The sequence below is a fragment of the Alnus glutinosa genome, chromosome 10, assembly GCF_958979055.1.
Source record: "Alnus glutinosa chromosome 10, dhAlnGlut1.1, whole genome shotgun sequence".
Taxonomy (NCBI): domain Eukaryota; kingdom Viridiplantae; phylum Streptophyta; class Magnoliopsida; order Fagales; family Betulaceae; genus Alnus; species Alnus glutinosa.
Window position 1 is genome coordinate 18,437,131 of NC_084895.1, and position 12,582 is coordinate 18,449,712.

The 12,582-nt window shown below is 33.9% G+C and overlaps 1 protein-coding gene across 1 annotated transcript; it reads right to left on the reverse strand.

Moving 5' to 3' along the window:
• Nucleotides 1–7,267: 7,267 nt before the first annotated feature.
• Nucleotides 7,268–8,921, reverse strand: LOC133880593 (cyclin-P1-1-like). Its single transcript, XM_062319579.1, has 2 exons — nucleotides 8,401–8,921; nucleotides 7,268–7,681 (listed from the first exon to the last, which is right to left on the reverse strand). Exons 1-2 carry the CDS (start codon nucleotides 8,403–8,405, stop codon nucleotides 7,303–7,305), a joined length of 384 nt encoding a protein of 127 aa, XP_062175563.1. The 5' UTR covers nucleotides 8,406–8,921; the 3' UTR covers nucleotides 7,268–7,302.
• Nucleotides 8,922–12,582: the final 3,661 nt, after the last annotated feature.

Sequence of the window (12,582 nt, forward strand, 5' to 3'; positions counted from 1 at the left end):
TTAAGTTGTAGTTATTTTATCACGTGTAGCTAATATTTTCGTTTGGGGTTGAGGATGAAACCTCACCATTGAAGAGAAATCGAGTTTCTTGCTTGTTCATGCTATTTGAGTTTATGGGTTTGATTTCTCATTGTTCTACTTCGATTTTTATGAGATGATGTTTTGATATCTCTTGTGGTTTCCGGATACAAGTGATGATGTGGAATAAGTCTCATTAAAATTGATTGCTTGGTGTTTGATCTATCAAAACATTGGATATTCATTGTGCGTCGTTCGACTAATACATTGTTTTATCGGTTTGAATGATGATATCCATTGTGATTGAATGATACATTGGATGTTTTGATTTCAATTGGTACTCTTTGTGATTTGTGCTATGAACGGAATCATTGAATGTTTCAAATGATTTTTGAAGCAATGTAGAGCATACCTAAGATTTATATGTGACAACCTCAAAATATGTGTGATGAGCATGAGATTAGGTTATTGTGATTTGGTGAGTGTGGATTCCGAAACCCTAGACCCCTTTATCTTCATTATTTTTGTTGTGGATATCATCATTCAAACCGATAAAACAATGTATTAGTCGAACGACGCACAATGAATATCCAATGTTTTGATAGATCAAACACCAAGCAATCAATTTTAATGAGACTTATTCCACATCATCACTTGTATCCGGAAACCACAAGAGATATCAAAACATCATCTCATAAAAATCGAAGTAGAACAATGAGAAATCAAACCCATAACTCAAATAGCATGAACAAGCAAGAAACTCGGTTTCTCTTCAATGGTGAGGTTTCATCCTCAACCCCAAACGAAAATATTAGCTACACATGATAAAATAACTACTACTTAAAACATTAAATTAAAAGCATAAAAATCAAAGAGTTGCAAAAGGAAAGAAATAAGCTACAAGAAGAAGAGAAGCAAGAAGTTATGTACACATCATGTCTTTAGGAATCTGAGTCTTTTGACTTATTTTTGGGCTAGTAAGATTTCACTTGAGTTGAACTATCACGAGCACATTAGCATGTAATTTGTGGGATATGAATTTGTGCTTAATTGTGTATTTTGAGAGTTGTTGGATGACTTATTGATAAATAACCTTGGCTTGCAAGATATATATATATATTTTTAAAAAAAATAAAAAAATAAAAAAATTAGAACATTTTAAGAACAAAAAGGCAACTAAAAATAACTTAAACAATTAGAAAAATTAAACAAACACACAAATGGAAACTTAAACAAACAGAAAATTTAAACAAACAAACAAATGAAATAAACAAACAAACAAATGGACAGAGTGCTTTTCCATACCCCCAAACTTGAATTACACATTGTCCGCAATGTGTAGTGTAGAAATACATTACCAGAAATACGGAAACATCGAGGTGTGAAAGGTCAAGGCGTCCCCCAAACTTAAACACCAAAACACCTGTCAACAAAAACTAACAGCAACATTTCTCATAGAAACAAACATCAAAAGGTTAGTTGCTGTCAGAAACGAAAATAAAATAACAAGAAATTAAATGAAAAATGAAAGAAATAAAAGTAAAATGAAAAGAAATAAAAATGAAAGAAATCAACTGTACAAAAAAGTAAGGGAAAATTTACAGCGCCTTCCCCGATCATGCGGATGTCCAACCAATCCCTTCCACCCTTTCTTCTTAAAGAATTGATGTCCCTCGAGAGAAATGTTTCGCCATCTTGTGTAGCTAACTTGCTTGCTTCGAAGGATCTTTGTAGGACGATGATTTCCAGATTTTTGATCTTGTGTGTATTGATCCTTGAGGCTTTTAGCATAAGATGGTTCTTTGAGACATTTAAGAATTAAATCTTGGGGCTCATGAAATGTCTCAAGAGGGATGGTGATGAAGGAATGAGCTTCAGTACTCATTCCGTATTCGGATGTATTTGGATTGGGCGGGGGCGCTGCTTGCTCCGGGTGCTCCTCCTTTTCTTCCTCATTGCTATCCACAATTTCCTCAGTCTCAAACATGGTGATGGTAGGGACATGCTCATGACAAGAATGACTAGCATCATCCTCATCAATCATGTAGTGCCCTTGAGCCATCAGCTGAATTTGAAGCTCTTCTTCCTCCAGTCTGTTAAACTCAGCAACCAGATATTCGAACTGTCCTTCTATCCTGGCAATCGCCTGAGTGTTTTCCAAGGTGGCATTCTTTATTTCACTAATAGCCTGCTTCACTTCATTAATAGATTGGGTGTTAACCAATGTGGCATTCTTCATTTCATTAATGGTTTGGCTTGAAAACTGCATGAAGGCCTTGAGAGTGTCTTCTAATGATGACTGTGGTGTCGGTTGGTTGAAGGATGAAGGATGGGAAGATTGGGTATCGAACTGTGAATATTCAGGATAGTGCAGTTCCTGAAATTGGGGAGCATGATTTCCCATGGCTTGAGCTTGCCATGAGAAATTAGAATGGTTGCTCCAGTCCGGGTTGTAAAAATTGGAATTTGAATTGAACCCCGGGCTAGAGAAATTTCTGTTCATTTGCTCATATGAAAAATTATAGAATTGTCCCCAGGAGGGACAATTACTATCACTATGATAAGGATCAGAGCAATAGGAACATGGTTCATGTGGGTTGAAACTGTAAGGGTAGTTGGTTGGAGCAAGTGTCCTACCACTAGGTGAAACATGTTGTGCAGAAGAATCACAATAATTATCAAAATAAGAATACATGCTTCACTTACACCCTATAGCAAGAAAATATCCCACCAAAGATATGAACCAAATTTTTTTGCTGCAAGTGGGGCAAACAGAATTCTCTAAGAGCCCAGGTTCGTTCCCAGGAAAGTGAGGGGGGTCACACCGGACACACTTAAATCCCAAGACTTTCCTAGCCAGAACTTGCCTAGACACTTGGATAGTGCCGTAGACCACACTAGCAAAGTTTTTTTTTTTTTTTTTTTTTTTTTTGAAGATTAAAAGAAAAAAAATAGCACAAACAAAATAAAAAAAAAAAAAAAAAAAAAATTGAAGACTAACACGAATGCATAAAACAACCAAAGACACCAGAAAGGCAAGAATTAAAACTTACAAATTTGGACCAAAAAAATAATTTTTTTGGCAAGAATTTCTGCTACTGAACTATTCCAGGTAACACCTTCGGTGTTGGTTTGATCGATCAACTTCGCAAAATTCCGCACAACCTGAAATAACAATAAAACAGAAAACCTTGCTTTTTTTTTTTTTTTGGGTTAGACAATAAAACAAAAACAAATAAAAATAAAAAGAAACAAAAATTGGAAGAAGAAAAAGAAAACAAAAATCTACCTAAACTAGTAGAAAAATAAAATCAATTCAAACAAAAATCAATTTCCACAAACAAAACAATTCCCCGGTAACGGCGCCAAAAACTTGATGTGTTTTAAAATAAGTACTCGCAAGTGCACGAATCGTTATGCAATATAGCGTATTGCAAGTGCGAGGTCGATCCCACAGGGAATTGTGTTGCGAAAATTAATTTCTATTCAAACTAATCCTATTTTAACCTAGTTCCAAATTTTGGGGTTTTTGATAAAAGAAAACATAAACAAAAATAATGAAAATAAAGGGGTCTAGGGTTTCAGAATCCACACTCACCAAATCACAATAACCTAATCTCATGCTCATCACACATATTTTGAGGTTGTCACATATAAATCTTAGGTATGCTCTACATTGCTTCAAAAATCATTTGAAACATTCAATGATTCCGTTCATAGCACAAATCACAAAGAGTAGCAATTGAATCAAAACATCCAATGTATCATTCAATCACAATGGATATCATCATTCAAACCGATAAAACAATGTATTAGTCGAACGACGCACAATGAATATCCAATGTTTTGATAGATCAAACACCAAGCAATCAATTTTAATGAGACTTATTCCACATCATTACTTGTATCCGGAAACCACAAGAGATATCAAAACATCATCTCATAAAAATCGAAGTAGAACAATGAGAAATCAAACCCATAAACTCAAATAGCATGAACAAGCAAGAAACTCGGTTTCTCTTCAATGGTGAGGTTTCATCCTCAACCCCAAACGAAAATATTAGCTACACATGATAAAATAACTACAACTTAAAACATTAAATTAAAAGCATAAAAATCAAAGAGTTGCAAAAGGAAAGAAATAAGCTACAAGAAGAAGAGGAGCAAGAAGTTATGTACAAAGAGGCTCATGCCTCTACTCTCCCCTTTGATTTTCAGCCTTGGTCTCCTTTTATAGCCAAGTGGTTTGTGTGGAATGGGTGAGTGGATGTTATTTTATGTATGAGTGGAGAGATGAGTGATGAGTGTTTTATGGAATGATGGTATTTTATGTTGAGTGGAGAGATGAGTGATGAGTGTTTTATGGAATGATGTTGAGTGGAAAAAAAAAGGTGATTAAGTGGCTGAGAATGTGGAGAAAAACGTGTATTGGCTCTAGCTTTGGGGAGACAAGGGATGAAGCAAAAGAAAAATAATAAGAGAGATGGTTCCGGATTTTCGGGATGATCCGACGACTGAAATTCAAACAGACATATCTTTTTCCACGCATCTCTAAATTGGCTGAAACTTGTTGTGTTGGAAAGATGACATCTTGAACTTCAATTTAGACCTAAGAAACTCCCAAAAAGGATATCGTTTAGTCCTGTTATGATCAGTCTAAATGTAGTGGTCTGCTGCATCCGAATTTGCTTGTATTTTGCTTGAATTGTATCATTTCTCTCTTATTGTCCTACAAAATATAAAAACACTAAAACTAACCAAAGCATTAGAAAATAATAAAGCTAAAGGTTTAACTAATGTAAATTAAGGGGTCTAAATATACACTTTTTGGCACTCATCATGTTGCTCTGATTATCAGGTATATATTATAGGGTATGTACCATATGTTGGCTTTACGACATATCGTCGTGCCACTGTGATGACTAGTTTATATTTTAAGAGATTATCGTTTATGCAAATGTTTTGTATAATATAAAAAAAAAAAAAAAAAAAAATGGGTCGTCACAATTTGTTAACAAAAATTCAAGAGTAGGCAAAGCCCAAAGCTTTTAGAACATCCACACTTGATCACCCTTTTTTGGTGATTGAAAAAGAATCAAGAAAACCTCTAGGATCATCCTACACAATAAGATTGCTGCCAAATCCTCCAGATCTTCTTATGAGCCCCTCCTTCACCCTCTTCTCTTTCAACCACTGCTGCTAAAAAAGCTAGACCTTCTTCTTTTATTCCAGTTGTACCATATGCATCTTTAATGATGCAACTGCTCTTTTTCTAGAACAACGCAAACATTTTAATGAGCGGATAGAAAAAGTGGACAAAGAGCAGGAGGCTGTACAGACTCACTATAAGGAGGCTCAAATTGCTATTCTTGCAGCCACCAACAAGATATATATATATATATATTGGAGGGGTGACATTATTAAAAATAAAATAAAAAATAAATAGAAGTTTGATACACGAAATTAAGAGTTTTTAAAATTTGAAAAAATAATTGAAAAATTGACCAAAATTCAAGAGTGTTAATTGAAATTTTGCCTATATTTTAAAATCACTATCTTCCTAAAGTATTGTTTCTTGTACAATTCTTGCACAACTTTTACAGAACTCTAACAATTTTTTTTAAAGATCAACCATTGACTATTTAAGGCCCGCATGTAGAAAAACAAAGGATGGAAATTTCTTACAAACCGGTTTGTAGGAAATTTTATACAACCCACATATAAGATTGACATGTGTCCCTTGGCATGTGAGAAGCACATGTTGTTTTAATAGCATGTGCTTCTCACTTGTTTTTGCAATAGCATTAATAAAAAAAACATGTAGTTTTCACATGTTTAAAGTATACATGTGATTCTTATATATGGGTTGTATGAAATTTCCTACAACTCACATATAAGATTGACATGTGCTCCATGGCATATGAGAAACACAAGTTATTTAAATAGCATATGCTTCTTACATGTCTTTTTAATAGCATTAATAAAAAAAAAAAAAAAGTGTGCTTCTCACATGTTTAAAGGACACATGTCCTTTTTAAATGTAAGTTGTAGAAAATTTCCTATAAATCAGTTTGTAGGAAATTTATGTCAAACAAATCTAATGGTTGATTATTAAAAAAAAAAAAAAGGTAGTTAGACTTTTGCAGAAGTTATGTAAAAGTTGTGCAAAAAACATTACTCATCTTGCCGTAACTCCTTTTCAAAATCATAATGGCCGAAGTGTGGAGTGTTTTAGGTGGAGCGTGAAGGATATCTAAAAGTTTCCTTTTATTGTTGTAGCTTGCAACTTCTTCAAACATTTGACATGGAAAAACCTGAAGTAAGATCATATCTCTCACGTTAATTTGATATTCAAAAGTCGAACACAAAACCAAATCAAGTGCAAATCCTAGCCATAACTTCACAGGATTTCCCCCGTCACCAACAAGATACAAAATTTTAATGAGTTGGATATTCAAAGTTCAACTTTACACAAAAATTGGGAGACCTTCACTTATACCCCAAACTTTTAAAGTATCAATTTTGGGTATCCACATTTCAATTTTTATTTATTTTTTTAATTTCAACCCTTCGTTAGAATTTTCTATTAAATCCTGTTAAAATTTTTAAAATACCCCTCTTTTTTTTAGTAAAAAAATGAAAAATCTAATTGTTAAGATTTAGGTATTGGTTAGAATTTAACTGAATTCACAAAAATATCCATGCTTAAATCTTTGAAAAAATTTATAATTTTTTTAAAAAATAAACACTAGGGTATTTTGGAAATTCTTATAGGGTTTAACGAAAAATTCTAACGGATGGTTAAAATTAAAAAATTTGAAAAATAGATACCCTAAATTGACACTTTTTAAAGTTTTGGTACTTTTTTACAAATGTGATGAAAAATTAAGAGTTATAAGTGAAGTTTTCCCAAAAAAATGATTAATTGGTATTGCAATTTTTAATACTAACATTAAGGATTCACGCAATTGTTAATAGGGCGCTATTTATTAATGTGTTTTACATGTTATTTTTGATTTTAGTCTAAAAAAGTGTTCGAAAATGAGATAAAAGTGAATTTTTTATACATATTTATTTTTAAGAGTATTTTGTATTTTGGTTGTTTGTTCATGTATTTGTTCAAATATTTGTATTGTCTTTTCTATGGCCGTGACATATAAAGCATAACTTATGGGAAAAAGTAAAATACATATGAACCTTTTTGAAAAAAAAAAAAAAAAAAGGAGAGAAAGAGAAAGAAGTCACTATATATTTCCCTATTTTCTATATCAAACCACAATAGTTTTACATTACTCCGACGTTCTGTAAATCCTTAACCATTTCAAATACACTAAATTTACGTCTTTGTACACGAGAATTGCCCACCAACATGATGGGTAAATAAAATTGACAAAATGGTAAAACTCCCCATTCGAGTCTACAACATAACACGAGCAATCTGATTGTACCCGCTTCCTTCTTTCTGCCTGCCTTTGATTTCTTCTGCACATGGTAACCACCTCCAATGCTGGCTTCTCTTTCTAAGTGGCAACAATTGCTCTCAAACACTCTCACATTTACATGCAATTTGAGGCCAATTAAGTACACAAATTCAAGCTCCAACTCGTTTAATTCTTCTGTCGTTAATCCCCCAACTCTCACAAAGTATGAATTCTGGTGATTCCTGTTTAAAAATAAGAGTCAAAATAGAATCATAATAGAGGTGATAATGGTAATGATGAAAATTTATCTGGCATTACTTTAGGTATCTGAATTACTAATCAAATATTGCATACATTATCAAAGGAGTATGATCAGCAACTTTTAATACGCATTAAGATTGATATAAAAGAATCAATATTTAATGTTTTGTTGTAAATGAAAATATATAATTTAAAATGAACCTTCCACAACAATTTTGTAATTCCTAAGCTAATATATCATGTAAACTGGAGTAATTCAAAAATTACCTCTTTTGTCCCTCTAAGAATGGTATGGTTTTTTTAATCCCCGCTTAATCAAAATTTAACAGTGATCAATCACAAGCCCAATGATGATTTTAAAAGCCACATCATTCTTGGAGAGACACAAAAGTGACTTCTAGCATTACTGATGTAACTATTTTCAAATTTTAGCAAATATGTTCAAATAATGATTTAGAGTTTGTCATATCATCGTTTATCACCTCTATCAACTAAAGATTCACTAGCTTAGTATGTATAATACTTTAAAAGAAAAAGCTAGGATACCATTATGATAAAATCTTAGCCATTTAATTTGAAAATCATGGTTGAGATTTGAGAAATCTACAAGGTAGAATAACCTTAAAATTCAAGACGATCTTGATGTGCATTGCTTTAATTAAAAGAAAGACATATAGAGAGAGTAGTTATGAAGTTTTACCTCATCAAAGTTGGAACTCAACGATTCTGCCTATAAATGATATCATTGGGGTTGGTGACATGCTTATAATAACATTCCAATAAACAATGAACAAAAATGGCACTTTGATGATGTTTGGCTTTAATTCTCAATTTTTGCTTGCAATTGACAATGATGCAATCATTAAGGATATGAAAAGTAATTGTGCTTTTAAAACCTTGGGTTTCCCTGAAGCACATTAGAAAAGCCTTAATTATACAAAGTTCATACAGTTCGTCTGGAAATGGCCATGTGCTTTTAAATTCGACACAATGACCAAATGCAACTGTAAGGCACCAATTCAATTCTGCAATATCAAGCCCAGATGAATAAGGAGACAATATGGGAGGAGAAGACGGAGGGAATGAGGTTAGGGCATGGTTATTGGCTTCCACACTAAAGAGAATAAGGATATTCAATTTTGTGATCACCAACATAAGTTTTCTTACATATTTCATCACCATATTTTTTCTCTCTATAAAGTTTCTTATTTTAAGTTTAACTCAAAATTATAATTAAGGCATAAACGATTACATTTATATGCAAGTGAAGTGACTTTTGATTAGGCCAAAAGTTTTAATAGTTCTGAATTGACTTAAAGTAATTTTATTCAAAAAAGTGTTTTTTAATACTTCTTATTTTAAGAAATGTGACTTTTTTATAGTAAAGTGACTTTTGGTTAGAGCAAAAAGTTCAAGGCCTATTTAGGATAACATGTGACTTTTAGCAAAACTAAAGTATACTTGTACGAGTTAATTTATTTTCAATAAACAAGTGAAGATGGATGATTAGATTATTATGATAATATTATATCAATTTACCCATTCAAAAGGTTTTGAAATATTAGCTCAGAAAGAATGGTAAACACGTCATATAAAAATAAATCAAATTTGAATTATACTAAAAACACTTTATATTAAAGATACTACTCAAAAGCCTACATGAATAGAATAGAAAAATTACAAAAGATAATGGAATTTTGCAAACTGTGAAAAGACATTTGAAGCAAATAGAACAGATCAACTAGATCATAGTAAGATACATGACTTACTATGGATAGGGAAAATGTATTGATTAAATGTTTAAGCAACACAAAATGCTATGTTGTACAACATTGACTTAATAAAAGTTTTATTTGAAGGAGAGCTGTTATAAAATAGTATCTTATGATTGTAAGATAAATCATAAGTTAAGTGGCTTTTTTTTGTCTTAATTAGAAAAGGAAAAATTGTCTCCTAGTTAGGTTTATAAGCTTATATGAATATTGGCTTTAAGAAACTTTTATTTGAATTAAGAGTTATTTAAGAATGGTAGCTTTTGATAAAGTAAGATAGATTATAAATTAAATGGATTTTTTTGGATTAAATATTATTTAGCCCCCCGAACTAACAGTTGTTTGTGATGTAGCACCATGAACTGACAACTCACATAATATGGTTCTCTAAACTACCAATTTGATATGATTTATCCCCCTCTATCAATCTTCACCGTTATCTCAGATGAAAAATAAAATTTGACCAAAAAGTTTCAAAAATACCCTTATTTTGACCATTGAAAAACTAAAATTACCCTTTTCTATTTATTAATTGATAAGTGTCGAATGTTGCACATACAAGCCCCTTAACTTGCATATGTCAATTCCTTAACATTGTTATTTGTTTGATTTTGTGTTGTTTTATTGTTTTCAGATTTTAAATAAACATGTAATTAATTCCACTGATTTTGGGCTTAAAGCACACTTTGAGAAGACCTAGAATATATGGTTAAGCTTAACCAATCATAATAGAAGACCTATATGATGTTGTTAAGTTTACTCAAATCTAGGAAATGATTAAATTAGAATTTCTCCAATAAGACTCAAAATTGGATTGGATTCAAATTTGGATTTTGCACACGTCTCAGAGTTTTAATCATAACTCTCTGCTCATGTCTTGGATTGCAAGGAAATTGGTGGAGTTGGAAAGCTAATAAAAAAAATGCAACGAATATATCTGAAATGGGTTTTTCCTAATTTTGACGTTTACTATGCCGAAATCGCACCTCAATAAATAACCGCAAATCTAGACGAATCCTTTTCCGATTGGTACTCGGATTGCTTCCTAATTTGACTAGAAGACTCAAGTACGATTTTTCTGGAATTTCTAGGGCTTCTAGGGCTTGTTTGGTCCCTATAAATAGACCCATAAACTTCAAGAGAATGTGTGCTTAGCTATAGACAAAAAACCCTTCTTGGAGGCTTGACAAGTTGAAGATGAGAAGAACATGGCAGAAGGCCTTAGGATTTTCTCCCATGCTTATTTTCTCTGCAGGGGTGTCTTCTTGGATTTGCCTTCGAGTTTTCTCCCTTGCTAGATTTCTCTATAGGGTTGTCTCCTTGGAATCGGGCCTTGCTTATTCCTCATGAAAACCTACTTCTTTCCTATAAAAGAGTGACATCAACCGATTCCCAATCTTTAGACTGGGAATGCTCAGATCCTTAAGTTAACTCTATTCATTTGTTCAAAATACAATACTCCCAAAATCTTGGGAATCTTCTATCTTTATTATAATTATTTTGAGTTCATATAACATAGTTCCATGAAAACATCATTGCAAAAAAAAAAAAAAAAAAAAAATTATGTCTTGCCCGAGATTCCTGACAATCCTCTTTAGCTAATCCCGGCTATGACCTCTTATTGCCTCGGTTCCCTACCTCATGGGCTCCTACTTCTTCGATCCACCCTTCACTCTATCTCCTCTTAGGGATCATTCTCCTGATCCCCTTCATGTCTATGGGGACAATCTCGCGGATAAGATCCTGAGTTTGCTGGTCCCGAGGTTGGTGGTCCTGACGGTTCGAGGGCTCGTCATTCCTTGGTTGATTCCTGTGCTCTCCAAAAAACCCAACCAACTTACCATTTTTTATGAGCTCCTCGATTATAAACCTTAGGCATAAGCACCCCGGTATAATGACTTGCTTGTTCATGAAAATCACAATACTTTCCTTAATTCTTCTTAAGAGGGCTACCTGGTATCTTTGGTGGTCGGCGAAACCCCGGATCTCTTCTAATCTCCATTAGGACTTCTGATATCCTGGCATTGAGAAATGTAAAGTTGTAGTCCTTGAATTTTTTTAACAGCCTCTACTCTTCCCCATCAGTTTTCCTAAACTCTCTCATTTTCCTTTCTAGGTATCTCTCTCAGGATGACCTTGAACTGGCCATAGCCTTCAGCGTCTCTTCCTGATTGATAGATTCCTCTAATTTGTCCATCAGACCCTGCAGAGTGCTCGGTTGCTTCTGGGCGAACTTCTTCATCAGAGGCTCCTCGGATGTAATGCCCTGATAGAGAGCAGCGAAAACCATATCCTCACTTGGGTTTTTAACCACCATCTTCTCTCAATTGAACCAAGCCATAAACTCCTTGAGAGTTTCATTGCTATGCTAATGTAGTCTTAATAAATATCCTGAAGGCTTCTTCCGCGCCTGAAAAAGCCTGAAAATCTGTCAAGAACATCTTGCTCAACTCCTTTAATTTATGAACATAATTGGGGGGTAGCTTCCATAACCAATCCCTGGCATTCCCTGAAAGTGTAATAGGGAAGGCCAGGCATGCCACTTCATCGGGTGTCCCATGAAGGTCTAGATGAGCTCGAAAATTCTCTAAATGGTCAAGAGGATCCCCATCTCCAGCATAACTCATGACTTGAGGGATCTTGAACTTCTCGAGTAGTCGAAAGTCTGCTACCCGTTTGGTGAAGGGTGAGTCAGTACCCGACAAGAGCCTATCCACCACTATGGATTTGCTTTTGTTCTTCCTTTCCATCTCCATATACGTGCACCTTCTCTCTAGCTTGGTAACAATCCTACTCAGATCTCCTGGAGCTTCCCATCGGTCACCATGATAGTTGGCTCTTCCATTCTTTGTTCTCGGTGACCATCCTCCCAAAAGTTGTCTTCTTGGTAATCATCCTCCCAAATATAGCGAAGGTTGGTACGGCTGGTGTGCTCTTCTTCTTCATCCTCATCCTAATTCACCTCGAGATGCGATTATTCTAGAATTTTGAGCAGTAATTCTGCATTCTGTCGTGTCAAAGCCTCCATCTGAGCTTTTAATGCTATTATGCGATTCTGGTCTGCACCGCCTTGGGGGGGAATAGTGGAGGCTATGGATTGTTCTGAACTT